The 27,620-nt window shown below is 43.8% G+C and overlaps 1 protein-coding gene and 1 long non-coding RNA gene across 2 annotated transcripts in view; one reads left to right on the top strand and one right to left on the bottom strand.

Moving 5' to 3' along the window:
* Nucleotides 1-1,019: 1,019 nt before the first annotated feature.
* The window catches only part of col5a1 (procollagen, type V, alpha 1), a 46,415-nt gene continuing 19,814 nt past the window's right edge, over nt 1,020-27,620 (bottom strand). Inside the window, exons 5-66 of the mRNA XM_077622177.1 lie at nt 26,805-26,936; nt 26,041-26,145; nt 25,620-25,970; nt 25,456-25,544; nt 24,608-25,286; nt 24,479-24,535; nt 23,114-23,155; nt 22,719-22,781; nt 22,051-22,125; nt 20,250-20,345; nt 20,109-20,165; nt 19,990-20,043; nt 19,737-19,790; nt 19,069-19,122; nt 18,929-18,982; nt 18,814-18,867; nt 18,680-18,724; nt 18,241-18,294; nt 18,095-18,139; nt 17,449-17,502; nt 17,319-17,363; nt 16,990-17,043; nt 15,959-16,003; nt 15,829-15,882; nt 15,206-15,250; nt 15,036-15,089; nt 13,892-13,999; nt 13,751-13,804; nt 13,505-13,558; nt 13,352-13,396; nt 13,178-13,231; nt 13,012-13,056; nt 12,837-12,944; nt 12,687-12,740; nt 12,485-12,592; nt 12,085-12,174; nt 11,794-11,847; nt 11,433-11,540; nt 11,223-11,330; nt 10,908-10,961; nt 10,779-10,832; nt 10,593-10,700; nt 10,462-10,515; nt 10,274-10,381; nt 9,031-9,084; nt 8,837-8,944; nt 8,704-8,757; nt 8,568-8,621; nt 8,437-8,490; nt 8,302-8,355; nt 8,059-8,166; nt 7,928-7,981; nt 7,793-7,846; nt 7,511-7,618; nt 7,288-7,341; nt 7,180-7,215; nt 7,043-7,096; nt 6,692-6,959; nt 6,432-6,541; nt 4,804-4,872; nt 2,968-3,201; nt 1,020-2,506 (exon numbers count right to left, since the gene is read on the bottom strand). Of these exons, the coding sequence (XP_077478303.1) occupies nt 2,360-2,506; nt 2,968-3,201; nt 4,804-4,872; nt 6,432-6,541; nt 6,692-6,959; nt 7,043-7,096; nt 7,180-7,215; nt 7,288-7,341; nt 7,511-7,618; nt 7,793-7,846; nt 7,928-7,981; nt 8,059-8,166; nt 8,302-8,355; nt 8,437-8,490; nt 8,568-8,621; nt 8,704-8,757; nt 8,837-8,944; nt 9,031-9,084; nt 10,274-10,381; nt 10,462-10,515; nt 10,593-10,700; nt 10,779-10,832; nt 10,908-10,961; nt 11,223-11,330; nt 11,433-11,540; nt 11,794-11,847; nt 12,085-12,174; nt 12,485-12,592; nt 12,687-12,740; nt 12,837-12,944; nt 13,012-13,056; nt 13,178-13,231; nt 13,352-13,396; nt 13,505-13,558; nt 13,751-13,804; nt 13,892-13,999; nt 15,036-15,089; nt 15,206-15,250; nt 15,829-15,882; nt 15,959-16,003; nt 16,990-17,043; nt 17,319-17,363; nt 17,449-17,502; nt 18,095-18,139; nt 18,241-18,294; nt 18,680-18,724; nt 18,814-18,867; nt 18,929-18,982; nt 19,069-19,122; nt 19,737-19,790; nt 19,990-20,043; nt 20,109-20,165; nt 20,250-20,345; nt 22,051-22,125; nt 22,719-22,781; nt 23,114-23,155; nt 24,479-24,535; nt 24,608-25,286; nt 25,456-25,544; nt 25,620-25,970; nt 26,041-26,145; nt 26,805-26,936 (5,553 nt within the window). The 3' untranslated portion in view covers nt 1,020-2,359. The remainder of the gene's footprint in view (nt 2,507-2,967; nt 3,202-4,803; nt 4,873-6,431; nt 6,542-6,691; nt 6,960-7,042; nt 7,097-7,179; nt 7,216-7,287; nt 7,342-7,510; nt 7,619-7,792; nt 7,847-7,927; nt 7,982-8,058; nt 8,167-8,301; nt 8,356-8,436; nt 8,491-8,567; nt 8,622-8,703; nt 8,758-8,836; nt 8,945-9,030; nt 9,085-10,273; nt 10,382-10,461; nt 10,516-10,592; nt 10,701-10,778; nt 10,833-10,907; nt 10,962-11,222; nt 11,331-11,432; nt 11,541-11,793; nt 11,848-12,084; nt 12,175-12,484; nt 12,593-12,686; nt 12,741-12,836; nt 12,945-13,011; nt 13,057-13,177; nt 13,232-13,351; nt 13,397-13,504; nt 13,559-13,750; nt 13,805-13,891; nt 14,000-15,035; nt 15,090-15,205; nt 15,251-15,828; nt 15,883-15,958; nt 16,004-16,989; nt 17,044-17,318; nt 17,364-17,448; nt 17,503-18,094; nt 18,140-18,240; nt 18,295-18,679; nt 18,725-18,813; nt 18,868-18,928; nt 18,983-19,068; nt 19,123-19,736; nt 19,791-19,989; nt 20,044-20,108; nt 20,166-20,249; nt 20,346-22,050; nt 22,126-22,718; nt 22,782-23,113; nt 23,156-24,478; nt 24,536-24,607; nt 25,287-25,455; nt 25,545-25,619; nt 25,971-26,040; nt 26,146-26,804; nt 26,937-27,620) is intronic.
* Nucleotides 6,450-13,074, top strand: LOC144090570 (uncharacterized). The gene is made up of 3 exons (XR_013305436.1): nt 6,450-6,558; nt 10,946-11,020; nt 12,857-13,074. It is a non-coding gene; the product is annotated as an uncharacterized LOC144090570 (long non-coding RNA).

Genomic DNA, 27,620 nt, shown 5'->3' with positions numbered 1-27,620 from the left:
AAGAGTGTCACGGGTTCCGTTTAGACGGGTCAAGCGGGGTTGAGATTCGGGTTGGCCACGTTTCCCTCGGTGTCAATGCGTAATTGCTTTGAGACAGTAGAAACTCGCCTATCAGGAGTCTGGTCCCGCTGCCGATGACCCACATGCATGCCAATCAGTTTAGCCGGAGAAGGAAGGCTGCCATGCACGTCGTCTAGAATTTAATAACGAGCTTTTCTGCTCCGAAGGGCTCTTCGATTGAACGTTTTGCGTTTGTCGATGCGCCGCTGTGATTAAAGCCCTCCCCGCCCCGGAGTCATGTAGAAATGTCTTTGTTTCATGCTTCGTTTTGCAAACAATTAGAATCGGGGTCGTGAAAGCTTCCATACAAATGAGCTGTCGCTGTAGGAAGGCTAAGACCGTGTAGTCCGAGAGAGAGACTTGACCTGGACCAGAACTTTTTGCAGTTGAGATTGAGACCAGACTGAGACTTGGGCGTTATTATGTTGGTATGAAAAGTCCTGAAAACCGGGTGAGGATCGAGTGCGAACAGTTGTTGACTGAGAAAAATTCCGAGAACCTTTTCATGGCGTGAGCAACAGGGCTTCTTCCGAGATGCTAGTCCGTGTGCGTTTACAACATACTCGATGTTTCTTTGAAAATATTTATTTTTCTATTTTGGAATGAAATACTAAATTACTGCATACTCACATGAATGAATTAATTGCTACTTTGGCTTGATCAGACAAATTCCGATCCAAATTATGCCATTTTAGTTCCATACCGATCCATATCGGTGTTAGTGCAACATTAATATTTCACACCAATCGATAATCATTCCAATCAAATTGCAGCCAAGCTAGCGACATTCACACTCATCGTGTTTTTCGCCGAACGAAACAAGTTCCGATAAATCTCTCCTTATGTCGAGTTGTTTAAGTGTTTTTCTGGAAGTCATCAAAAAAGTTGAAGCAGCAGCAACAAAGACAAGTCAAATAATAACAGGGTAAAGCCTAAATATTGGGATGGCCTCTTTACACTTAGGTTTGTGATGTCATTTTTTTATTTATTTTTATTAAATAATACAATAAATATATAGAACGGTGATGACAACAAGAGAGCAAACTTAACCATTTCATGCATACAGATGAGTTTTAATGCTTCAAAAGACATACAAAGGAGTGGATGGCCACAGTAAACTTGGATTTATTGACATTTTAAACCAGAAAGGGGGGAAAAAATCATTTTGTCCGTACACAGGTTTCACACTGGAAAAAAAAAAAGTCATTTTATGGTTATAACCTCTTCCGAACAGATTGAGAAATTGTTCAAGTCACGTTTGTTTATTAATTGTTTTATTTTAAAAAAAATGTGTGAGGCTGTAGAAAATTGTGGTGCAATACTAGTGGTCATAAGCGTAAAAGAGTGCATAGGTTGAACATTTATTAAAATAGAAACCTGTATCAGAAGGGGGAAAAAAGCACCTTTCCCATACGAAAAGATGACTTAAAAGCTTTTTTTTTGGCATGGGATTTTGTCACAAGCAACAACAAAATAATACTCTTTGGATTCCTTTTTGGTGCTCCGATTCACGAAATTCAAGCAGATCGGCTGTGCTGAGAGGAAAAAAATAAAGCGTACAATATGCAGCAAAAAGATCCACGAGGAAAAATACAAAGTGTAGCACCACAGAAGAGGAAAAATAGCACCCAAGTTCGTCCGATTTTTGGCTGACATATTCCGTTTTGGTTTTAGTTCGCTGGTTGCAAATGTTTTTTTTTTAATTTCCATTCATCCAAACATCCTGTAGTTTTTTTTATTGTTGTAGTTTTCGCATTTGTCTTCTTTTTAAAACTGGTTTTCCTCGTCGCTGTTGCCGTGATGACGATGATGATGATGATGTCATGGGTGCATCCGCCCATTGGATGGAGTCACATGCGTTTTTTTTAATTCAGTAGAGCAATAAAACAAACACCAGGATCAATATACAGAATGTACTTACAAACATAAAAATTATTTATATATTTATATATATTTATAAAACAAAACAGGGAGAGGGGCAATTATGCACAAAACAAAGCTCCCAACAATAAAGCGAAGAACAAGCGTGACGGGAAAGGAAGTGAAGGGAGCCAAAATGGAGTCCGTGGCGGGAGGAGATGACACGTGGAATGTGATCACTAAAGAAGGCACGCTGAGGTTGCAAGGTTATTTTCTTTCATCCCACAGAATTTTGCTTTACGGAAAAAAACAAACATTTTTACAAACGGAATTGTCCTGGAAACAAAAAAAATAAGTGTTGTTGTTGCTGCTTTTCGTTCTTTTATTTTATTTTTTTTCTTCTTTTTTTTTCTTAACCTCCCAGATGTTTACACAGTTTTTAGCCGAGGAAGCAGACAGGGCCCACTTCGAAGCCGAACTTCTGCGTTGGGCCGCCAAAGTCGTTGAACATAATGTCCACAAATGGCACCTGCTCCACCTTGGGAGTGTTGATTTCCAGGACTGTCCTGTCGTAGCCCTTTTTCAGCTGCGGGAAAGGGAAAAACGTTTTAAGTGGGCACAGAAATGTACGCTGTCCCTACTGCAAAACACTCTGGGGCTGCTTTGCTGCTTCGGGCATTGGTGTCTTTAACTTAACCTGTCAGCGATTGAATTGCTAGCCCTCCTAGTCTACCTAATTTTGTTGTCAGCTGTTTTGTAGACGTGGATTATTTCTTCAAGCTGGCGACTAATGGACTCTAAACATTATTTTTCATTTCTACAGAGCATGGCGCTAAATTCCGGTGCATTTTTGTTACTTAGGCCTGTCATGAAACTGTTTTATTTTTGCAAAAATGTACTTTTGGCTGTATAAGGGTTCAAGTGGCTCACAAGTTAGCCCTCCCATCATTGAAATTTTCTGATAGTGGCCCTCGAGGAAATGTTTTGGGGACACCTCGGTCTTAGATAGACAACCACACGAGGAATAATGGCGCCCACTTGTCTTACCGCGCAGCCGTCCATTACTGCTCGAATGTACGGGTTGTTATCGTAGGACATCTCCTCGTCGTTGGAGCCCAGTAGGCGGATGGCCTTGTCGTAGTTGTCGCCGTCCGTGTCGTGCCAGGCCACAGATTGGTGGCAACTGTACGTTAGGTTCTGGCGGGCGGAGGCACTCAGCAGGCGCATGAAAGTCATCTGCACCACGCCGATGGGGTTGCCCTCAGCGTCCACGTAGGAGAGCTGGCATTAAAGAAGAGAGTTGTAGTTTTATTTACAAGTACAATTTGGGAATCTCCGAGTCAAGGAAGAAAAGATGGTGGGTAATAAAACAAGGAAGAACCCAGATTGCCTAGGAGCAAAATTGCTTTTACATTTGCCATATTATCATTAGAAAAAAATTAAACTATCAATGTTTATCCAGATTTTTATTTTATTTTACAATCATTAACCTACAGCAACAATGAAATCATCAGGTAGTCATCATTAATTGACTTATTTACCTTCATCACGAAATGGTTGCCGTTGGCAAGTTTTTTGCGCTTTCCACTATTTATAAAAAATAATAGATTAGCATTGCTTATTCTATCACCAATTGATACATTTCTGCCTTTTTTGCATTAATTATGTCAGTACAACATTGTAAAAGTCTCGAGTTAATGACATTAAAACCAATTGTCTCTAAACAGAGCACCCTCAAATTTGCACTTTTGTTGGCATGAAGGGAGCCAAATCCTGTCACAACAAAACGACGTCAAGAACCGTAACTCACATTTGTATACCAACCATGAGAAATCCCGTTACAGTCCACAATGTGGCTTCGTCTTCCCCGCCAAACTTACTGTGTGCATGCGGAATGGCAGCCAGCGGAGCAGAGCGTTCTTTTGTCGCCATTTCTTTGCCATGCATTTCATTCGTTCATTTACATGCATCTCTTGAGCCATAGTAATCAGATTAACAATGAAATTGTTTAACTGCATTGCAGTGCTACATAAAATTGCTAAGAGCATTCTTGTTAGAGATTTACCAGATGAGGTGACCCTTCAAAATGACATATAACCTATCTGCATTTTGTTTATTTTGGGAATTCAAATGATGAATTCTGAAAATTTGTTTGTAAGGTAACCCAAGTGTTTGGTGAAAATGTGGGAGAGATTGTTAAAAAGTTTAAATGTCAGTGCAATTACATAGTACTTCTACGGATAGTTACGTTAAATGATGGATTGACCATCATTGTCAGATTTAAAAAGATTTAATTGGACGGTCACCATACAACTGTTAGCTATAGCGTCTTGACACTGTGGCTCATGAGTCAGGGTTGTCATGCTTTTTCCCACATTTCCCCCAACATTACCTCTTCATCATCATCATCATCATCATCATCATCATAGCAGCCCAAAGTGACTGAGTTTCCTAGAAACCCATGGGTGCCTGGTGGCCGAGTATCCTGACCCGCTGAATTTGCATTGTTTCCAGCCAAAGTTGAATTCATTAGCAAAGAATTTGCACAAACGCTTGTGTTTAAAACACAAGTTTTATATTTTATTTCAATTGGCATAGCCATTATCAGCGATGCTGCAGTTCTAAAACTGCACTCGAGTTTGCAGCGTCAGGATATACGAACACCAACCCACTCTTTTGGGACTTAGGACTGGCTAGCAGCGGGATTGGACGCCCCATTCACCAGTCCATCCGTCTTTCTCGTTTCTGCTCTTGTACTCAAAGAAGCATGCACCTCATGCCAAGTCATGCGCCAACATCGTAACAGTAAATCCAGGAAGTGCCATGCACGGCCTGGGGGCCCACGCTATCCCAGCCTGCCCTTTCAGGCAAGGGGCCACTTACCAGGGAACCTCTCTTGTAGTGACTATACCATGTGCCTGGTGAGTCTTTGGGCCATTTTGCCATTTTGCTCTGGAAAAACCATATAACAGGCATTCAGGGAAAGGGAATGGTTGTAGGCCAGCTTACCAGTTTACCGCGTTTGAATTCACTGAACCAGGAGCCGGTTTTCTCCTTTAACCAGGAGGTGACTCTAGCCTGGGGGGGGGGGTACGGATCGACAGGAAGGAAAAATGGTTAGTGTTGACCACCAGGGAGGGATGATTAGTTCACCCTTTTCTCAATCATGCTGGTTCTCAGGGGGGCGGTGATGAGTGAGGGTAGCTGTCCACACCTGCCGGAATAGCGGAATAGACGCCGCGGCTTGAACCAACTGCAGCTGGCAGCTAATTGCTGCTGCAGCGTACACACGGATGAATGAAGACAGCGCAGCCCGTTGGGCGCTTTGCCACGGTGCTATTTAAAGATCAGCCGACCTCAGCGCTCAAAGTGTCAACTAGGGTTTTACAGCTCAGTATTAAAACTGTCATCAATTGGTATAAGAGCAGCCATGATGTATAGATTTGAAGAACAGTGCTTCTAGAAAGAAGATAAAGCATTAAGGCTTGGGAAATATAGTTTTAAAAAATAAGGATTTCCAGAGTAACGTTAGAATAAGAAATTAAGGTATGGTGTAGACTGACTTACTTCTTTGGGGATTTGCCATATTCAGAGCCGTTATCCAATTATGAGGAAAAAGCAAGCTAGCCTTGATTTTTATGCATTCAAAATGTGCCAATGACCCTTAGCTTGGGAAAAGAGTAATAAAAAAACAGTAAATTAGCAAACAATGACAACTGTGAATGATTAGCCTTTCATTTTGGAGCCGACAGCGTCATTATTCTTTCAAATTAAGCTATGAATGAGAAATATCGTACTTCCCCAAATATGTTGTCTGCATCGATAATTCTTCCATCATCATTTTCAACATTTTGATATTGCAGGTAATTACCATGCAATTTTCCGGGATTTTTTTTAACGTCTTCTGTATATAAAATGATGAAAAGTCTTCAGAAAAATTAAAACTCCAGGCAAGTTGTATCTACTAAAGTGTAGCAATGACATATTTATATACTTCCCGTCTCTAGACAGCAAGTGTTTGACTCAAGCCAAGCTTTGACATTGCGGAATTTATTTTTTTCTCCATCACCTTGGCTTCTTTTTCTTAAGGCAACTAAAGCCATTTCTCTTTGGGTTTAGTTAGCGTGTGATGGGCTTGAAGCGAGGCCTCATTAAAATGGCCGCCACACAGCCTTCCCTCCTGACAGCCGGATTGCACAGCCGCTCGTCTTTACGTGAAGCAAAAATCTGGTTAAATTGTTTCTGTCTCCATGCCGACGTGTTCAGAAATTAATCAACCCAAAGAAATGTGATAGTCAATGTGAGGAGAGGAGTGTGTCAAAATCGTAACATTCTACCAACCCTCTCCACACACATGCTAGCTGGTACTATGGTTACCAGAGTGGAAATAACATGGTTTGCTGTCAAAATCAGTACTCTGATCATGTATGAAGTCATATGGGCACTGGTATCGGAGTTGTATTACCAGCTCCACTGAACCTAAGGCTTAAAATGGCAGCAAGCAGACTCACCCCTTCCGATTTCTTGTCAGGGAAGATGCAGCTCTCGCCGGCTGTGAAGTTGCAGTAAACCTTGAAGGAGTCCCGGGAGCAGCCTTGGTTGGGATCGATCCAGTATTCACCTGTAGAGAGTCCACAGGTACGTGTTTCATTTGACCTTCACGGAAATGGTTTTCATTTGAACAATGGCCACAGGGCACTGAATTATCTTCAGTCGCTGTGTGGCAATAGTTGCAAAAATTTTATATGATTACAACACAGCGGCTACCAACCATCGGGGAAGTCCGGATGGCATAGCTGCAGGTCCTTGCAGGTGCGGGCAGGGTTGGCCTGTGTGCCTAGAGGGTGTTTCATCTGCTCGATCTCCAGTTTGAGTGAGTTGAGCGAGCCAAAGATCTCCTCCATGCCGTCGTCGTAGTCCTTGTAGTTGGCGTCCCCTGCCTCATCATCCATCATCTGGCTGGCGTCAATGTTCCTGCGCGTGCGGCCCTTGGTAGAGGCCTGGAGAGGGAGTGGGTGGATGACATCGCCTGGGGGCCCCTGTTACAGTGAAGGGAAAGAGTTGTTTGAGAACCCATTGGAATCATTTAGATCTAGCTAGTTCAAAAAATGTCTTGACTTACTGGAGGGCCTTGAGGTCCGGGTGTACCAGTCTCTCCCTTAGGTCCAGTTTGACCCTAACAAATCAGGAATAAAAAAGGAACCCTCAATTATACACCTTTTAAATGTCATCTGACTGCTTATTTTTTGGACAACTTACAGATGAGCCTTTAGCACCTTTGGGACCAGGAGGACCCTGCAGAGACAAAGTTGATAGATGGTAATATGTCAAAGGACACTACACTAAGAATGATTTGCAGAAGCTTACAGGGAATCCAGGCGGGCCAAGTGGACCAAGCGGACCAGAAGGACCAGCAATTCCCTATAGAAAGAGAAGGGTAGCAGAACAGAATTATTTGTTGAGAGTTTCCTCAAATAAATTGCTTACGGATTGTTTCACAGTAGACTCTAAATCCTAGCCAATGTTCTTGACAATCACTAGGCCTAAGCCTTGCACTTAAATCCCTCAAGGTTAGCCTTTTGTCACTCACATTATCTCCTTTGGGACCTCCAGTTCCTGACGGTCCAGGAAGACCTCTGTCACCCTTTTCTCCTTGCTCGCCCGGTGGTCCGATAAGACCAATAAGACCCGGATGGCCCTGAAGAAAAAGCACACTCCCTATAACTATCACGTGCACAAAACTTAGCACCTTCATACATCTAAGTGGCAGCCGGTGCTCTAATGGTTTGATGGCTGCGGGCAACCAACAGAGCTGATCAATCGGCCAGGAAATGAGTCCATTAGTCTTTGTGGCTAAAATGTCTGGGCTCACCTTCTCTCCCTTGACACCAGAGTCTCCTTTCAAACCAGCTAAGCCTGGAGGACCCTGTGATTTTAAAGGATATAACAGTTCCATTACTTGATGCTCATATAACCATAAAGACTAACACATCAAAGGCAAACTGACCATCGGCCCGGGAGGTCCGTCTGGACCAGGAGCACCAGGAAAGCCTTGCTCCCCCTGAGTACAAATAACAAGCGGTGATGTTGGGCCCCTGGGAAACCAGAATTTGATTTGCTTGCAATATTAAAACTTACAACGGGGCCAGGGATTCCCCTCAGGCCTTCAGAACCAGGTTTTCCAGGCGATCCTTGAGGTCCAACAGGACCCGTCTTTCCTTGAGAGCCTTCCAAGCCTGCTTCTCCCTTTTTAAGGACATGAAATCAGCTTCAGCTTAGGTTCTTGTTTGGACCACAATCAAGGGCAGTGATGTTCTTTATCTGCCACCACTTTTGCTGGTGTTTTGACAATAATAATAATAATAATAATTCATCTTTTACCTTGGTACCCTTCTCCCCTTGTCTTCCCTCAGGACCTCTAACACCGGCTGGTCCCTAATTGCGGAAAAAGTGGCATAATCATTGATTTGGAATATGAGAGTAGGTAGAAAAAAGCCACGTTAAGAGTGTACTCACTCTCTTTCCTGGTGGTCCAGAGGGACCAGACTCTCCTGTTGGTCCAGGGGAACCCTAAAGCGAAATTTTATAACATAAAAAAAGAAATGTACAACAACAACTACATTAATAGACAATCATAATGCACTTACAGCCTGACCGGCCTCTCCGTCATCACCCTTGTCACCAGCTGGCCCATCCAAGCCCTGTCAAACACAACCACACTTTATTCCCAAAGCACAAACTAAGCACACTTAGCTCAATCACAGGTAAAACGTCTAAACGTACAGCAGGACCGGTCTCTCCGGGAGGACCTGGATCTCCAGGGAAGCCGCTTGGACCCTGAAAGTTTACACAGTCGCCTTAAAGCCAATTTCCATTAAAACTGTGAACCGAGAGACGAGGCCACACGAGGACTTACGGGGCTGCCTTTGGGACCATCATCTCCAGGGGGACCCTTTGGTCCAGGTGGTCCAGCAGTACCAGCCGGGCCGGACTCTCCTTTCTCTCCTCGCTCTCCCCTCGGTCCCTATAATGATTAAAACAAATAGACATAAGTGGATTTTCGCAGAGTCTGCTAAAACATTTAAATGCTGCTAAGGTAAAGTCACTCACTGGTGGACCACCATCTCCCTGGAGACCTGGCTCTCCTGTCTCCCCAGCGTCTCCCTAAAAAAGTGAGCAAGTGCAAGGGTGAGAGACATTTCAAGATATACCGACGATGGCATTAAAAAAAGAATCCTTGTGACAATAAATCCATCGGCAAGGGGTTATCTGGTGAAATTAATAACCACAGCGATATGACCCACTAGCGCGCTGCACAGTGATGCCAATCTCCATTTTTATGAATAAAAACCCTATCCCGTTGCTTTAGATCCCCCTGGGGGCTGACCGCTTCTCATCTGCTGACAACGGCCCAAGTGCCAGCATGACTGACAGCTACTCAGCGCCGTTATTATGCTGATGTTCCGCCTCATAAAAGTGCCATTTCGGCGGAAGTGTCATTAGCCCAAAGAGAGATGTGATTGTGCGATGTTGTCATTTCGCAAGGGAGAGGATCAAGCTATCAGTAGCCTGTAAGACGTATCATTTTTCTGGGTAATAATGGCACCAGCAATTTTCCATGTCAGGGCCTTCTGTATTCCCTTTGAAAGTCGACTTTTTTAGGGCTTGCTGTTCTGTCTAAACTCCTCCAATATGGAATGGAGGAATAAATTTGGCCCGACACTGCCATTCTGTCAATGGAGGTTGTAAAGGCTTTTTTTTCACAGAAAGTGTAGAGCTAGTAACAATCTTTTTCGCGTTGTCTGTAAAATTATTCTTTTCTACTCCGAGGTCTTTATCTTGGTCTCGATCTTGGCATTCTCTTTGTGACCTCTGGTAAAGAGCAGATACAGGTCCACTCTTGGTTGTGGTTTTGACACAACATTAGTAGGTGGTAGTGAAAAAAAGTCCTGAAAAATATCTACCACTTTCTCAGTCTTTTCTGTCCTTCTACCGACAACTGACTTATGACGTTAATGAACACATTAGTCACCCAACAGATGCGAGCTGTTTGTTGTACTGACTGAGCGGCCATGCAAACTGTTTGCACACAACACTCCCGTCTTAAATCAAATAAACTCCAGGGACGTAACGCTCGCCTGTTTGGAATTCTCGCACCCGTCTGGGGCAAGAAAGAAGTACGAAGCAGCAAAAGTGTCATTTGCCACAATTCATCTCCTCAATCGGAGCTCAATTCCGGAACAGCCAATCGTTCTGAAGCTAAAATTTGTACGTTTCCCGGGAGAGAAAACAGCTCTTGAAGATGGACAAAAGTTTCAGAAGATAAATAAGCCAATAAAATGAGAAGACTTACTTTCTCACCAACAGAACCAGGGTTGCCAATACCACCAGGAGGTCCCTGAGGGCCATCAGCACCGGGTGCTCCGGAGGGGCCTCTTGGTCCAGGTGGGCCAGGTGGACCCTTCAGAAAAATGGTCACAACAGTGTGAAAAGTTGCGAAAATTAATCTTCTTGGAGTGTTGCGGTTTATCATGATCATACCATCTGACCAACGTCGCCTGTTTCGCCTTTCTCGCCACCTGGACCTGGCAAACCCTGCAGAAAACGGCAGTACGGCAATCTGTCAAAATGACACCGGTAAAATTCCTCAACACATTTGCACTATTTCTTACCTGCAGCCCGACTGGGCCTGGGGGTCCGGGGAAGCCTCTGGATCCTTCATCTCCCTTCTGGCCAAAGAGACCTTGCTGACCTCTGGGACCGGGTTCGCCATCTGCTCCCTGCACACCCGAAGAAAATAGAGATGTCAACGATGGCTCATTTAACAGCGAGCCGAGCCTTGGAATTAATATACTCACTGCAGGACCAGGAGCTCCGACGGGTCCTTGTGGTCCAGTGGGGCCTGGTGGACCCTGTCAATTTGAAGTCAAGTGTCAAGTAATGATTACAGATGATTACATACAGAGTAAATAAGCAAATGAACTCACATGTTCGCCTTTGTCCCCTTTGCTTCCTTTCTGGCCAGGTTCTCCAAGTTCTCCCTGAGAAACGTAGCCGTCACAAATGTGAAATCGACTCGACATTTTATCTTCAAATGAACGTAAGTATTAATAAAGTCCTTTCATACAGACGGAACATGTTAACTTTTGAAAAATCTGCTTTTATTTCACCGTTTTATGCACCGCTTTCTTTTTCTGTTAGGCAATGTGGTTTTCTATTAGTTTTACAGAATTTGCGATCAAACAATGCTACAAATGAGTTAAATTTTGTACGACTTATTTGTTTTGAAAGTTCTATCCTACCTTGTCTCCGTCCTCTCCTGGCGGTCCAGGGGGTCCTCCAGGTCCGGGCAGACCCACTGGTCCCTGAATACCATCTCTTCCAGCTGGGCCTAGAGGTCCTTTCTCTCCCTGAGAAGAATTTAAGACTTTCAAAATAGTACTTGGAACTGTCAAAGGCTCTTTTTGTCTTTGGATGTAGTATTAAGTTCCTTTCATGAAAAGTTTTCTTACCGGTCCGCCCTTCTCTCCGGCGGGGCCTGGGGGGCCCTGAGGGCCAGGGCGTCCGGGCAAGCCCGTGGGTCCAGCGGGGCCAGCAGGACCACGTTCACCTGGAGAACCCTTTAATGCAAAATATCAAAGTCAAGTTCTGTTTTTTGACACTTTCTAGTGGTTAATTTCGAGGCAAGGGAACAAAGTCCCAGAAATATTGTGCCATGCAATTAAAAACTATAAGTAATGTTATAACCTAACATAATGCATTCATTGCTTATAAGTTCTGATCTTGATGAATTCATCTTAACACAGTACTATACATTTTATAGTTGAAATCTGAAATGAATGAGTTATTTAGTCTGGTTTTGGCAGTACGTACAGCTGGGCCAGGTGGACCGTTTGGACCCTCGTTGCCTTTCAAACCGTGAGCGCCCTAAAAACACAAACAAAGCTTTCAGAACAATGCTTAAACCTTCACAATGTTTCTTTCTAGCTGAATGTGAGAGTAGAAGCAGGTTACATAACAAGCAAGACTTTGTGCACTGAGTTCTAAACAAACGAGGCAGGATGGCGTCGTGGTTCAACTCCAGCCCACTCAAGGTCTTGCCGGCGGGCTTTTGACAGCCTACAAGTGTTATGCAATGACACTGTAAAAGAAAATGATACTGACCACGGGGCCGGGTAGGCCTCGTTCTCCTGGGAAGCCTCGTGGGCCAGGTGGGCCGTCTTTACCAGCGGGGCCATTGGGTCCAGCATCGCCCTTTGGTGGGAAGACACAATCCCATAAAGAGTTAAAGTGAATTCGGAAAAGTATAATTACTTTCAAGTCATTTTCAATCATGAGGCCACAAATAATGAGAAATTGATTTGGAAAAGAATTAATACATTTCCACTAAGAACCCCAGGCTTAACTTAATGATATACAAAGACTGTTTCTGAGTTCAGATCCATGACTTCAGCATACATCCTTGACGCCAAATTTCTTCTCACGTGGGCTGTGAGGCCATTTTAGGACGCATAGATAGAGCACCACTGTGAATAAAGGGATATTTTTTCAATTATCAACAAACCTTAGCGCCTTCCTTTCCGGCAGCTCCGGGAAGACCCTGCTCTCCTGGCGGACCCGGGGGTCCTGGATGGCCTCGATCTCCCATTGGTCCAGTCTCTCCTGTTGGTCCCTGCACAATAAGGGTCACAAGGAATAGTTGACTTCTCGTAACATTTTCATAACAACTAGGATAGGATTGCATTGTGGAAAGACCAAACACCCACCTGAGGTCCGACCACGCCAGGGGGCCCTGGAGGGCCGGTCTTTCCTTGGAAACCCTGCGTGATACAAAAGTAGAAGAGAAAAAGACTTGGCTCAAGCGACAAATGTCCGTCTTGTTTTTTTTTAGTTCTTTTTAGAAGGTGACCACTCACAGTTTCTCCTCTCTGTCCAGGGTGTCCTGGAAGTCCCTCTTTTCCGGCAGGCCCTGGTGGCCCTTTTGGTCCGTGGAATCCCGTTGGTCCCTGAGGTCCTGGCAGACCCTGACACACAAACGACAGCGCTCATTATTAAAGGAAATTTAACGGGAATGGAGATCAAGTCATTTACCCTCTCGCCGGGGGGTCCCGGTGGTCCGTCGGTCCCTGAGGTGCCCTGAGGAAAGGGATTAACCAACCGTAAGTAAAAAATTTCATTGACAAGTATGATAAAAATGATTTCAATGATGTCCATTAGAGAATGAATGTGACATTTCAAGTAAATTGGTTGGGCGCACTTTTGGGCCAGCTTTTCCAGTGGGTCCCCTTGGTCCTCTTTCTCCTCGAGGGCCCTGTGGGAAACAAGAAATAGTTACATTTTATCGCGAGGCCACCAGATTCCCACCAAGTTGAATCTCGGTGCCAAGATGGCCATCTGTTAGTGTCACGACTCTGCTGACTAAGGCACGTACCGTAGGTCCTCGCTGGCCACGTGGTCCCGGCTTTCCCGCCGTTCCCTGTGGACAGAATGGAAGTCAGCCAGGAGTGAAAAATCACAGTATTCTATTTCATAACAAATTTAGGACGGACAATCGCAATGACCCGTAAAGGAAGAATAATCATACCCGGGTTCCTTTCTCTCCGTTAGCACCAGGGAAGCCTTGGAAACCTTGAGATCCCTATGAGGAAAAACACAAATCATATTCATCCTTATGCAGTATGATTGTGGAGGGGGGTGCCGGAGCCTATCCCAGCTAACTATGGGCACTAGGCAATGGTTGGTTGGTTCCCAGCCAAAGACAATTGCAATTATCAATACAATACTCAAATATATAAAGTGACAATCTATTGATTGGACAAGTAAGTGTTACCTTTGGCCCTTGTCTTCCTGGGTATCCGGGTAAGCCGGGCACTCCGAGTTTACCCTGTGACGGACGGTAGAGAATATATACACATGATGGAGGCTCCGCCCGCTTCACGTTTTAGCCACAGGATCGTGGCCGCTTCTTTACCTTCTCGCCAGATGGGCCAAGAGGGCCGTTATCTCCAGGGAGACCTGAACGACCCTTGGGACCCTCGGGACCGTCTTCTCCTCTTGGTCCTGCCGCTCCAAGCTCACCCTGAGTGGAGAGTGCATCAACGAGTCTTATTATTAACGCTCCAAATTGTCAAAGTCAAATGTTTAAAGTCAACGATTTTAATTAATGTAGTTTGATTGGATGTCAATTGTGGTCAATGGCCAATTTGTTAAGTGACTTCTTGTCTCCACTTTGATATCGATCGACTTGTTGTCTTTAGGCTCTGGAGGCGACTCTCCAGGGTTTTCCGGGGCTTAAGGCACCATTGATTTCTTTGAAGTCAAGTTAGGCGAATGCTGTGGCGTTTTAAAGTGAGGACTGACACTAACACTGGCCATGGAGTGGCAGATGGAAGCTAGTTATAGCTGCAACTCACTGTAAGAGGCAATGACTCAAAGTCACAAATTACGTTTAAAACTATGGATCGACTGGAAGGCTACTGCTCACTGCTAAAGGCTGAGATTCCCAGATAAAAGCGATGACCCAAGGTTAAATGATGGGCCTTGTGTTAAGGTTCATGACTCAACGAAATGGGCCGGAAGTCAGCGTTAAGTCTCATGGTTCAAGGCTACGATACCCTACATCTGGTAAAAGAACTGAATGTTCTTAGTTTTAGGACTAGTACCGTACCCAAATATATAAAAGTGTACAACTGATGGTGATACTACGGCTTATTGTTACTAATTCAAGTTGGATGCCAAGAGTCAATGTTGAAGGTTTGGACAGGCGGTTAGTTAAGAGCCTTGTTGTAATTGCCTACGAGTCTCCTCATTAAAGGCTTCAAACGATCTAGGTTTTTTGAAACCTGTGACAAAAGGCTTCAACTTAAAACCAGGACGTAAAATTTTGACAGCTGCTTAAATCTACAACTCAAGCTAACACGCTGCAATTAAGTCTACAACTCAAAGTTGTGACTTAAATTGCAAATATTACAACTTGAGTTGTTGAGATTGCCGCCAGTGCCTCACCACTGTAACGGTACCTTATACCTGCTTATTACCCACAATCCCGCAGTGATTTCAGAGTGCCAAAGCAATTGTACTTACGGCTTTGAAACAAGAAAACAAAAGCAACTCACCCTGTCACCCTTGATGCCCATATCTCCCTTGAAGCCCAGGAAGCCGTCTTCTCCCTGGCAAGAAAAATCGAGGCTTAATTTAAATGGAAATTCTTCAAATGACATCCGAGGACAGCAGACAACACAAGATGAATAATCATCCACCATCTCCAATGCATTTTTTTATATACCTTCTCTCCCTTGGTTCCTTTCAGGCCACGGACGCCATCAGCTCCCTGAGATGCGACAAAATAAAAAATAAGGTAAGCGACACAGCTTCCATTCTAACATCGAGAATTTAAAAAATGGGAAAATCACTCTCCCCCAAATCAATATTTTCTGCAATGTCTTTACTTTAATGCTGCCATTAAAAAACTTTATAAAATGCAATAATTTATTTTATTCTTATTAAAATCCCATTACATGTTTCTGAATTATGACCTAAAAATTGTACATCTTTCATTTAACGACAAAAAGTGAACTCATTTTTGTCCTTAGTCATAGCTCAGGTCATCAATTTCATTTATTTTTTACTCTTATAGATTTAAACTCCATTCTCATAATGTTAGTCTCTTAAAAATGATCGCATTTCATTCTCATAATTTATGACGTTAAACTTAAACTGATAAAAATAGAAAATTCCACTTTATTCTCCTAAAATCACGATGTAATTTCTTGCTCCCAATGCACTGTTCTCCTAAACAACAACTAAAACAAAACAAATTTTCCCCCTCACTACTGCCTTTTTTGTATATAAAACCAAAATAATAGTTTTCCTTCGACTTTGCACGCTATCGCGGGATTGGCCGCTCACCTTCACGCCGCGTGTGCCGGGATAACCGATAGGTCCTTGTGGGCCGGCCGGTCCCTGCAGACAACAATAAAATCAGTACGTGTACTAAACACTCACACGTACCCAGACGAAAGTAGAATGAAAACATTACCATGTGTCCCTTTTCTCCATGAGGTCCTTCTTTTCCAGGGTGACCCTATGAATCATAACAGTAAAATATCAGCTCATTTGCGTGTAATGACAATCATAAAGGCTTATTATATACCGACTCATTATATTGTCTTGGAAGTCTGAGTGCTAAAACTACTGAAGGACATTTTATTTAGCTCAGAAGTTTGTTCTCGATGAGCCACTTTTAGGAATCTTAAACGGAGCTTTATATATGTCTGTATATGTTTATGTTACGCACTACAGAGAGGAATACATTTCTCATTTCGGCCGAGGGAGAGCGGCGATTGGAAGGAAATGGAGGGCTGATGGTTTTCTATTGTTGCCACTTTGGGAAGGAAATGGATCCGAGATGAGGTTCAGGCAGGCGCCAGCAAACAAATGGAAGGGAGGGGAAGAAATAAAAGAGGGGGAAGAAATAAAGGCTGCAGGCGAAAGAAGGATAGAGGAAGCTATTGCAGTTTAGGTATTGATTGATAAGAATGGGACTTTTGCTTTTTTCTTCTTCTTGGTTTTTATAGCTGCAATATTAACCAGAAAAAGGCTCTTGGAAAATATACCCTGCCCCAAAAAAACAAATTTCAAAGTATTTACAATGTGTGAAAAAGTAATTTAAATGATTGTATTTTTTTTTTAATTACCTGATGATAAGTATAATGTGTTTATTTAGTTTGGTTATGTAAAAAGAAAAAAAAGGCGCTATTATAATTTGGAATGACAGTTTGCCATTGGTGGTATTTTTAAGGATTTTAATCACAATAGAAGTAGTGGGAAATCTTTTTTTTATTAGTGTTTGTTTCATTTTTTTATTTGGCTAAGAATTCCTTGTCCGTCTAGTTGGTCATCATATTAGTATGAAAGCTGACTTTTTAGGTAGAAAACAACAACTGATGACTGACCTTTCAATGAATTGCTAGTACTTTTGGATGATAACTTTAAGGGCACTCTTTTCTCTTATATATTGATTTAAAAAAATACATTTTGTTTGAGAGGCTTGTAAAAAGCGGGACTCACTGGTGGACCGTCAGCTCCCGGCATTCCTGGCAAACCAGGCTTCCCGGTGGGACCCTATAAACCCGCACAAGAAAAAATATATATAACTCCATAGAAATGGTGGAAATAAATCTGCATGCGTTGGGGGAAACCCGCTCCATTATTGAATAGTCTGCTAATTAAAAAAGCGGATGGGAGCCGTGTTTCATTTATACCTCGGAGGCATGCCACGCTCATGACTTAGCTTGAGCTTTTGCATTAGCATCCCATTAGGTAAGAGTGCAGAAACGGCATATTTATGCCTCAAACTATACATTAGTTTACTTCCCCCAAAAATCTGAAAACGGCACCTTGTCTCCAGGTGGTCCGATTGCACCTTGAGGCCCGCCGAGACCCTGTGGACAGATTGGGGGAAAATAAGAAATCCTGAATTTGCTCAGGTGGGAAGTCAAGTTTTCACTTTTCAGTTGATCTGCTCACCTGAGTACCGGGGTTGCCTTGTTGACCTGGTGGTCCTGGTTCTCCTTGAGGTCCCTTTGGGTCACAACCAATCAAAGAAGTTTATTTCCATCCATTATTGCCATGCAAACTTATCCAAGTCAACTTCTTCAACTTATTCTCGCAAGTATTTTGCAGTTTTTCATTAAACACTTGAATCTTGCATACAGAAGTCAGCTGGGATAGGCTCCAGCACCCCCCGCCACCCTAGTGAGGATAATGTGGTTCAGAAAATGAGAAATGAGAGAATCTAAACTGCTAAGAAAAATACAACTTTATCCATTTATTGAATTATTTGTATATTGTGGGTATCTTCCTGACCAAAATAATTCTACTTTATTCACCTAAGGTTCCAAATATGAAAAATAAAATGCAGTTTTATTAAAGTACACCCACCAAATGTGAAATATATTTTCGTCACTGAGAAAAATTACCATAATTCCTGCTTTATTCCTTTTATGCATATCATAGAATTACGCTAACGCCCAGTTGCACTCCTTCAAAATTGCACATGAAAAAAAAAATCCCGTCAAATATTGATCTTTCCATTATTCCTTAAAAACTGTCAGAGACTAAAATGAGATTTTTCCAATATGCTCCTTAAAGCCCAGCTCTATTTGTCACTTACAATGTTGCCTTTGGGTCCAGAGTGGCCGTCGGCTCCGGTGATGCCCTGCGGGACGCCGCATAAAAACACATTAGTACTGCATCCCTCTTCCATAAATTCTAGCAAACGCATTAGCTGTGAAATAGCCGTTTGGATGCCGGACTCACGGGAGGTCCGGAGGTTCCCTGGGGTCCTTTAGGTCCGAGCAAACCACGGGGTCCCTGGAATAAGAGGGGAAATATTAGATTGGGGGATTGACAAATCAAATCAAATGATTATTGGTTAGCTCTCCCGCTATGGACGGCTGTCAGCGTGAATTGCAGGAAATGAGTCAAGCAAAAACCGTAGTTTTTAGTGTTTATGCTTTTACACATACACAATGTTTGGCTAAAATAATGATAGAATGAAATGACGAAGAAGATTTATCTGAGATTAAATATTAGAATTGAAATTGTGTGTCTGTGTTTGAACCCAAAGGCTTTTGATATGCTACTCTGTCATTTCATTTTTTACAAACGCGATGTAGCGTATCCTTGTGGACAAAGCATTCATAACTGCAGCCCTAAGGTGGTTTTCAAGATGAGCTCAAAAAATGGGAACACTCACTGGTTCCCCAGGAAGTCCCCTTGGTCCAATCTCTCCATCATCTCCCTGAAATCGAAAAAAAACAATACAAAGACCAAGATCACATGAACCGTAGACGACGGGTCCACCAAAAATAACGTGGGTGAATGTCTTACCCTCTCGCCATCCTCGCCGGGACCACCGGGCGGTCCATGGGGTCCGGCTTCACCCTGGAACGAGGCGCGTTGACATAAACGGAAACAAAGACTAACCTACAAAATTGTAACTCACTCTGTGTCCTTTTTCTCCAGGAAGTCCCGCTAAACCGTCAAATCCACGATCTCCCTGGGTTAAAAAACAACAAAAAACCTTGCAGCACTTGGGGATGTTGAGCAAGTCACCAAGCCGAATACGTAAGAGCGTCTGCATACCTTGGTACCGGATTGGCCTGGCATCCCCCTGGCGCCGTCAGCTCCGGCGCGACCCTGCACAAAGTAAGGATTTTGTCTTAATGGCTGGGCAATGCTTACTAGCTTTAACCGTGTGAGATTAATCGTGGGAGATTAATTGTGTGATTGTGTGAGCTCAATAGTGTGATATTGTGTGAGATTAATTGTGTGAGATTGTGTGAGATTAATCGTGTGAGATTAATTGTGTGAGATTGAGATTGTGATCTCAATAATGTGAATTTGTGAGATTAATTGTGTGAGATTAATCGTGTGAGATGAATCGTGTGAGATGAAACGTGTGAGATGAAACGTGTGAGATGAATCGTGTGAGATGAATCGTGTGAGATGAATCGTGTGAGATGAATCGTGTGAGATGAATCGTGTGAGATAAACCATTTGAGATTAATTGCGATTGATCATGCAAAAGTAGTTCAGATTTTACTTTAAATGTACTGCCATAATCAGGTTATTAATTAATTTTCCTGAGGGACGCTAGGGGTGCTGGAGCCTATCCCAGCTAACTATCGGCACTAGGCAGGGCAAGCCAATCACAGGCCGGTCTATGGCCGTCCTGTGTGTTGTCCACGGTGCCTGCGTGGGTTTTCTCTGGGCACTCCTGGTTTGGTGTCTTTACTTAGTGTCATGCGTACCCTTCTGCCGGGTTTCCCTGGAGGTCCACCTGATCCCAGTGGTCCTCGTGGACCCTGTGAAAAAAATTTCCTGTATCAGCCAAAGATCTTGAGAAAAATTCACCAATGAAATCAAACATGGGAAGAAATTCAGATTCTTCTTAAAATGAAATGGTAAATCGTCCATTACATTAATAACGGCTAAGCAACAGCCTTTATTTCTATTCGTACTACGAATAGCGGAACGCATTTCAAATTGTAAAATATCACCGACCTGAGGACCGGCCTCTCCAGACTCTCCCTTCAGTCCTGCAACACCAGGAGGACCCTAGAACAAAAGCACAGTTAATTGACACCGTCACCCCAAGTCGTTTCCTTCGGGGAGGGACGCACCAAGGGCCCAGTCCTGCCGGTCAATCCCATAGGACCGGTCGATCCACGCATGGCCAGCTATGCGAATAAGAACGAAAATGAGCATCATAAGACGACAGCATCCTTTCGTATCCGACAACGTGGCGTTGAGCAAACTCGTACCCGGGCCTGCTGCATGATTGCCTGCATCTGAGCCTCTTGGGCTGACATGGCGGGTCCCTTCTGCCCAGAGTCTCCCCCTCCAGAGCTGAATCGGAACTACAAGAGAGTAAATCCATAAAGTGTTAATCCCGTGGAACCCCTCCAGGGTCACATCTGGTTTATTTTGTGCCCAGCGATTGGCAAACAAGTCTGTCGGGTTTAATATAAGTGCAAGGATCTTTTCTATCGTTCCATCTGGGACACCCGAGACCAATTTCAGAAATGCTAAACCTGCCATCTGGCGGACAGACGACTGTATTACATCTGAGTCATATGTCATTGGCCCCTTTCACACGGCTCTGAGGGGCCCGCAATCCTGAGCGATTGGGTCATGTAATGACGTGGCTATCGAAATGGACAGTTGCTCGAACTTGAGGACTTGAGGAAGATGCATCACGTAAAAAATCACTGTTTTAAATAGTTTGCGGTTACAAAAATTATCTTAAAAGACCCATTCTGTCTAAATTGCGGGTCAATTCGAATGCTAATGTTGCGGTAAGTCACCCTTGGTTTTAAGGTCAAATTTGCAAACCCCGGCATCCGCCAATGATTACAATTGTTTTTGGCTTCTTTGGAGATGCCAATGCAATGATTTGGAGTTGGACTTTTCAAGCTATTAGATCATTTTCACGCAAATTAAGTTAATATTCCATATATCACCTCATGTTTTGCTGATTGATTTTTGCGGAAATCTGACTCGGAGTCTGAAAACTGGTCTTGATGACACGCTATAACAGGAATTTATGGTCTGAATAATACTTTTTTTTTCTTTTAAAGTATATATCCAGAGGCAATATACACACAGTGGTGATTCACTCCCTCTTTCGCCACCATTTCGGTATTTTTTTGCGCTTTTCACGTGGCTTTCATTAGCTAGTTGGCCCAATGGTAAACTCACTGGTACGCATATGTGAGGTTTTATTCCGAAATCACAATATTAAATGAACTCAACGTGCTCAGTACTTTTTTTTTCTTCTCTTTTTCTCAGAGAATCATTTTTCCAGCAGAATGACAGACATCCTGTGCAGACTCGGCTTATGGAAAGAGAAAAAAAAGCGCAAACTCACTTCTGGGAAACTCATCAGATCAGCGGGAAAACGTGACAGGTCATTTTAAGATTATTTAACATTATTGTTGTTTTTCTTCTTTTCAATAATTAAAATGAACACGGTAATGTCTTTTGTTTTTGGTCAATTTGACTGGAATTGAGATACCTGTCTTAATATTCAGTCTATTAATTTAAGTAACAAATCGGTTGTCAGTCCCTGGGTCAGAGGTCCAATCCATTTGAATTGGGACGACTGGCAGCGAGTTCTGGACTGAGATAAACTGGTGATGCCGTACCTCCCAGTCCAGTTAATTGAAACCCTTATCAGAGTTATTGGCAGGCAACAAGTTAATCACTTTTGATGCCAATTATTCATTTTGAAGATGTAAAATGTTATTTCAAATCCAAATGAAGCTCAAGAAACTTTGTGCGTAAAATATGAATTATAATATGTCAGATTATTGTTGATGTTGTTGCAGCAAATGCCACAAGAGGCTGCTAGTGCACAAAGTGTTTTAACATTAAAAATAAAATAAAAAAGGGAAACAGTAGGCCAATTTCCAATTAATACATTCTAATACCGATCAGGAAAAAAATCATGAACCTAAATCAATAAATCATGCTTGAATAGTGAGTGATTAAAAAAAACATTTGCAAAACTTTATACACTATTAGTACTCTATTTAATGACATTTGTTTTTATTGTTTACTTACAGGCAGCATCAGGACAGTGCCAGGGGGTCCTGGTAGACCATCAGCACCAGGTAGACCAGAACGACCCGGAAGACCCTAACGGGTGAGCAAAAAAAACCACAAACAAAACAATTAGTGTAAATACAGACGTCCATAAAAATGACATCCCAGTTTAATGACAAACTTCTTACACTGCAACTACTCAAATATAACCAAGATGAAATTGTTCAAATCAAGGCAAAATATGCTTGTTGGTTGCCTTTTTTCAGCACAGCTTGCCAAGTCACATTTTCCTCTTGTGTTGGCAGACAATTTAGCTCAAATTAGATAATATATTCCACATGTCAGTTCCTCGTTTTCCTCTTTTATAAGCCCCAATTTTGGAGGATCAAGATTGCCACGATTTTTCAAATAAATCTTACTTTCCTCTTCTATTGGCAGATCATTTTAATGAAATCGAAATGATATCTTCCGTACGTGAGGCTATATTTCTTGTCACCGGGTTTTTTAACATTAACTAACATAAGCTATTGCTTCCTAGCTTTTGTGGAAAATGAAATATTTAGGTGTAGATCGTTTAAATGCATTTATTGTAAGTCGTTCAGGTTGTGTAAGGCTTCTTATGTGTAGACAATAAACCAATAACGTTATACATAAACATTTTCCGATAAAGGCATGAATGGGCTCACCCTCTCGCCGATATCTCCAGGAACACCTGGTGAGCCTGCGGCACCCGTAGGTCCGGGAAGACCCTGTTTTATAAGCACAATAAGATGAAAAATGTTAACACTGAACTCTCACGTGCATGTCATGAAGGGATTTTTATTTTTTTTAACAGATGACATGTTGCCGAACCGAGATACAGGGCATCCATTAGGGAGCGCTCTTTATATGTTAGTGAATTAAGGTGGGGGGCTTAAAAATGAACATCTGGGCAAGACCGTATCTCATCTGGGAGAGCGACCGCTCCCTTTCTGAAGGAAGGGGGAATCAAGGCCTGTTTTCTGTGCTGACATAAACAGGCCGGGACGGGAAGAGAAAGAAAAAGCCACGCGTAGGACAATGTTCCGGCGGCTTGACTTACCGCTGGCCCCTCAGGCCCAGGCGGACCCTCCACTAGCATTCCCTGCAAGGCACAAAACACACGAGTCGTTATCGGAGGTGCACTTTTTGAAAAATCTTATTAGGATGACAAGGTCAAGCCTTAACGTGCATTCCTGCCTGTCATTCCGACACTTGAGTGAGTGATTAATTTGCACAGTCAACAAGCCCTGCAGTGCACGGCGCACCTTAGCGCGTACGTTCCTGCAAAGGCAAGTGCGTCGGGTTGAATCCGAAGCAGAATTTGCGTTTTTGGCGTTAACGTTATGAGTTGACTGTCCTAGGACGGTGTGGGAAATTAAATCAGACGATATAGTGCTAAGATCATGATTATTAAGACTGAATTTTGACCTTTTTTGAGTGAGTGTTCTGGGCAGAGAAGGAGAGGGAATCGATAGGTATGGAATCGTATCCAGGGAATGGTTGCGCCAACATTTAAATGGATGTTGAATACAGTTCTTGGCTTAAAGGAATTAGGGAGACACTTGAAAATGAGTGTAGTGGGAGGTCAGCAGGTTTAGAAAAAACCTTTGTGGAAAAAGTTGTATGCAACCATGGTGCACCAAAGGAAAAATTGGCAAAGACACCTACAATGGTTGGGTAGCAAGGATGAAACTATTTTAGAAACTACTTCTCTAAGGGTGCATCAAATACATGGGAAAGGTATAAGTTAGTTCAAATATTTTCCCCCCAAAAACAAGCTGGGATGCAATTCAGTGACCTCATCGGTATCCCAGCCGCTGCCCATTGATTGTTTACCTCGCGAAATTGCTCAGAGTTGTCGTGAATGACATGTCACATTTGTCTACCCTGGAAAAAAAACATCCCGATACGATGGGAAATCGTAGACATCTGTCTATTGTCTGGAAGACAGAGAAGCTAAACACGCAGACAGTGTAAATATGAAAAAGGTCTGTCATGTATACTCGTTGACATTTGTTTTGGGAGCGATGCATCTTCGGTTCTGAGCGAAAAACCTTTGAAGGATTTCTCCACCGCGTTCTGCCAGTGTTTAGACACGGCGCGTATTGTGTTTACACATGACTGACAATCCCCACATGGCTCTTCTCCAAATGTTTACATTGGCGTTCCGATGACCAGTGGTACATTAGCTCTCAGTCCTTCGGTGGACGGTGGATGCAATCATCCATACGAGTATCCCGGGATGAGTCACAACATGTCTATAGATCTAGACCGATAATCTTCGAGAAGCAAAGTCTCGACTTTGATTCAATTCATTCAGTACGTGGGTTGTCCATAATATGTTTTTGTACATTAGCTCGTCAGAGTCTGTCGGAAGTGAGAGTAAGTCATGTCATGTCCCCCAGATTTGCCTGTTGATACTCACCGGTTCGATAATGGCAGGTTCTCCTTTCTGTCCTTTTTCACCACGGACGCCATCGACCTGGAACAATGAACCTGAGAATTAGCCACGCGTTGTCTTTCTGTATGCCTTCTTCAGATGGCTCTATCCTACCTGTCCATAGTACTCGGTCTCTGCCGGAAGCACTTTAGAACCTTTGTCAGGGTATTCCAAGTCATCGTAGTGCTCATCATAAATATTCAGATCCAAATCATCATAGTTATTGATGTGCTCCTCCTTGAAGGAGTCGAGGTCAGTGTAGTCCCCCTCGCCATCAATGCCTAGTCCAGTTCCAGTGGCGATGGAACCACCAGCTCCGGCTCCGGCGCTGGCCGATCCGCCTCCCACTGTGGAGGAGCCTCCCGCTGACACCGAACCACCTCCGACCGAAACGGATCCGCCACCGAGGGCGATGGTGCCGCTGCTGCTGCTTCCGCCGCCACCCAGTGAGATGGTGCCACTGCTGCTGCCACCTCCGATGGTGCCGCTTCCACCTCCCAGCCTGATGGTGCTGCTGCTGCTGCCGCTGCCTCCACCGCCCAGGGAGATGGTGCCACTCCTGCTGCCGCCGCCGCCTCCACCGCCCAGGGAGATGGTGCCACTGCTGCCGCTAGCTCCGCCACCAAGCGTGATGGTGCTGCTACTTCCGCCACCAAGGTCGATGGTACTGCTGCTCCCAGCACCGAGGTCAATGGTTCCTCCGCCAAGGCCCAGGTCGATAGTACTGCTGCCACCACCAAGGTTGATGGTGCCTCCGCTGCTGCTACCACCACCACCAATGTGAACGGTGCGTCTGGGATTTGTGCAGAAAGTAGAGTCAATCACAAGGGTGGAAAATATATTTGTGAGTCAAGTGGATTCTCAAGAAGTCAAAGCCAAGTTGTCTTTCTATCATGTTATCCAAGTAAGTCACAACTCCTAAAATTGGTGATTGAGAGGATGTCACAGGACTCGTCTTCTACCTGCTGCTGCCTCCGCCAGTAATCACGTCGCTGTCCACACCGTAATCTCCGTCGCCATAATCACCGTAGTCGCCATAGGCCGTTCCGAGCTAGGAATATGCACGGGATTTAGACTGGCTCCGCGACTTTTACAGCTTATGTCTACATCTGAGAAATTCACCTACAGTTGTTTTGTTGATTGTGACTGAGGATCCTCCTCCACCACCAACACCAACACCGGAGACAACCTTGGTTTCCACAGCGCTTCCTGCTCCCAGATCAATCTTTCCTGCCACTCCCAGATCCAGTTTGGGCTGAGAACCATCGGTCTCGGATGGATCATAGTAATTGTCATAAGTCCCATAGTTGTCATAACCGTCGTATGCACCGGCGTCATCGGTGGTGCTTGACGAAGAGCTGCTGGAGGAAGAGCCCGTGCTGGAAGACGAACCGGAAGATGAAGAGATGACTACTTTGCCACCTGTGCCAGCGGCACTAACGGCCTCTTCAACTTTGGATGCCAGGCTGTCCGTCACCTATAATGCAAAGTAGCGCACGTTTGCTGTGATGCAACGTATTTAAGCATCACCATTATTGATCGACTACCTTGACATCCTGAGTTGTCTCCTCGGCATCAGTCGAGTCAGTCGTTTTTCCGTTCTCCTCCTCATAGTAGGGGTACTCATAATAGTAACTGTCCTCCTCTGTGTTCTAGATCATTAATGAGGGACAATGAGAAAATCCTGTATTTAGTCATCAATATACGATGATGGCCACCCTTGGTAGTGGCAAAGAATTGGAACGCAGTAATTAGTATCAAGTGCAATTGATCTAGACACAGGAACAGGAATCCCTTGGACTTGTAGAAACCTTTATTGGACTCCCTTCCCTCTGTTCCAACTTGCTACACTGTCCACGAATGAGGAATGATTTGCCTGTTGAGTGAATGTTACACTCAAAGGTCACGTTTCAGTAAAAATTTTGCTAGGTCACAGTTAATTAGCAGCCTGGATTGGAGGTAGGAATTTGGGTTTGGACAGGGATCTTTCATCATCATTGCCCCACCTGCTGCAGACAACGTACTTTGTCAATAAAAATGAGGGACCTCTTTCAAGGCAACCATATTAATCCATATTAGTCCTTGGGTTATTTTTGGCTTGAACTATAGGTGGGATTAGGTCACATATGTGCTAGTCATACGTATGTCTAAAGCCTTGAAGTGTTAACATGACACGTGACTTGAAGTATTGATTTGACGTGCTAGAAATGTAGTTGGACTTGCTTGAAAACTAAATGTTAAGACTTGCCTATGGACGAGGCCCCCCTGAAAATGAGGTGATATTTCTAAAGAATTCATTGTGACCACTCACGTAGTCGTCAGTGTTGGGGTCCTGGTTCTGCGGTTGGTCGGGAACGGCCACCTCACAGTCGGGGCTGTAGTGCTCGCAGTAGTCATAGGCGGCGCGGTGGTCTGCTGCAATCATTAGCTGCTGGATGTCTCCCTGGAAACAACACGAAACAGGAAGTGAGCGAGACGACCAAGTTATGCATTTAAACAAACAAGGACAGGAGGGGGGACGGACCAACAACAAATGAGGACAAAGCAGAACATCTGCAGCCAAATTTGGTGGGGTCTGAATTTGACTTCAGGGTGTTTATTTCACCCCTTTTTCCACAGGGTTCCGCACTTTTATAAACGTGAATGCCTTAGAGGTGATGGTCATATGATTGCGCGTAACATGAGCGGACCTGTAGAAGTTTGACTTAGAGGAGATTGTATGGCAGCGTGGAGAGGGGCTGGCCAGTGGGCGGTAAAACAGTTCTTTAAGAAAGAAAAAATGCTGACAAGCGGGGTGAGATTGATGGCAAGGCGAGCGCCAGAGAAAGGAAAAGAAGACGAAGGCTCAGTGGGATCCCCAGGCTAGACTGGAAGTACGCGGAGCTGTGTGTGTCTGCTACATTAACGTCGACACTCATTTTTGCTTCGGCCCAAACATGTTCTCATCGCACCTCCAAATGCAGTGATGTCATAGCACATCTTTCCAAGACGCAAAGTACTTGGGTCAAACTAATGGGGATGAAGAAAGGCAATAAGGAGGAAAAACTGTTCCGTGTTTTTAGTTAGCCCCTCATTCTCGGATAGCACAATGTAAGAAATGAGAGTCACTTTGTGGAGTCAAACACTT

The sequence above is a fragment of the Stigmatopora argus genome, chromosome 16 (assembly GCF_051989625.1).
Source record: "Stigmatopora argus isolate UIUO_Sarg chromosome 16, RoL_Sarg_1.0, whole genome shotgun sequence".
NCBI classification, from domain to species: domain Eukaryota; kingdom Metazoa; phylum Chordata; class Actinopteri; order Syngnathiformes; family Syngnathidae; genus Stigmatopora; species Stigmatopora argus.
The sequence above is the reverse complement of the archived record's forward strand: the minus strand, read 5'-3'. Positions and strand labels throughout refer to the sequence as shown.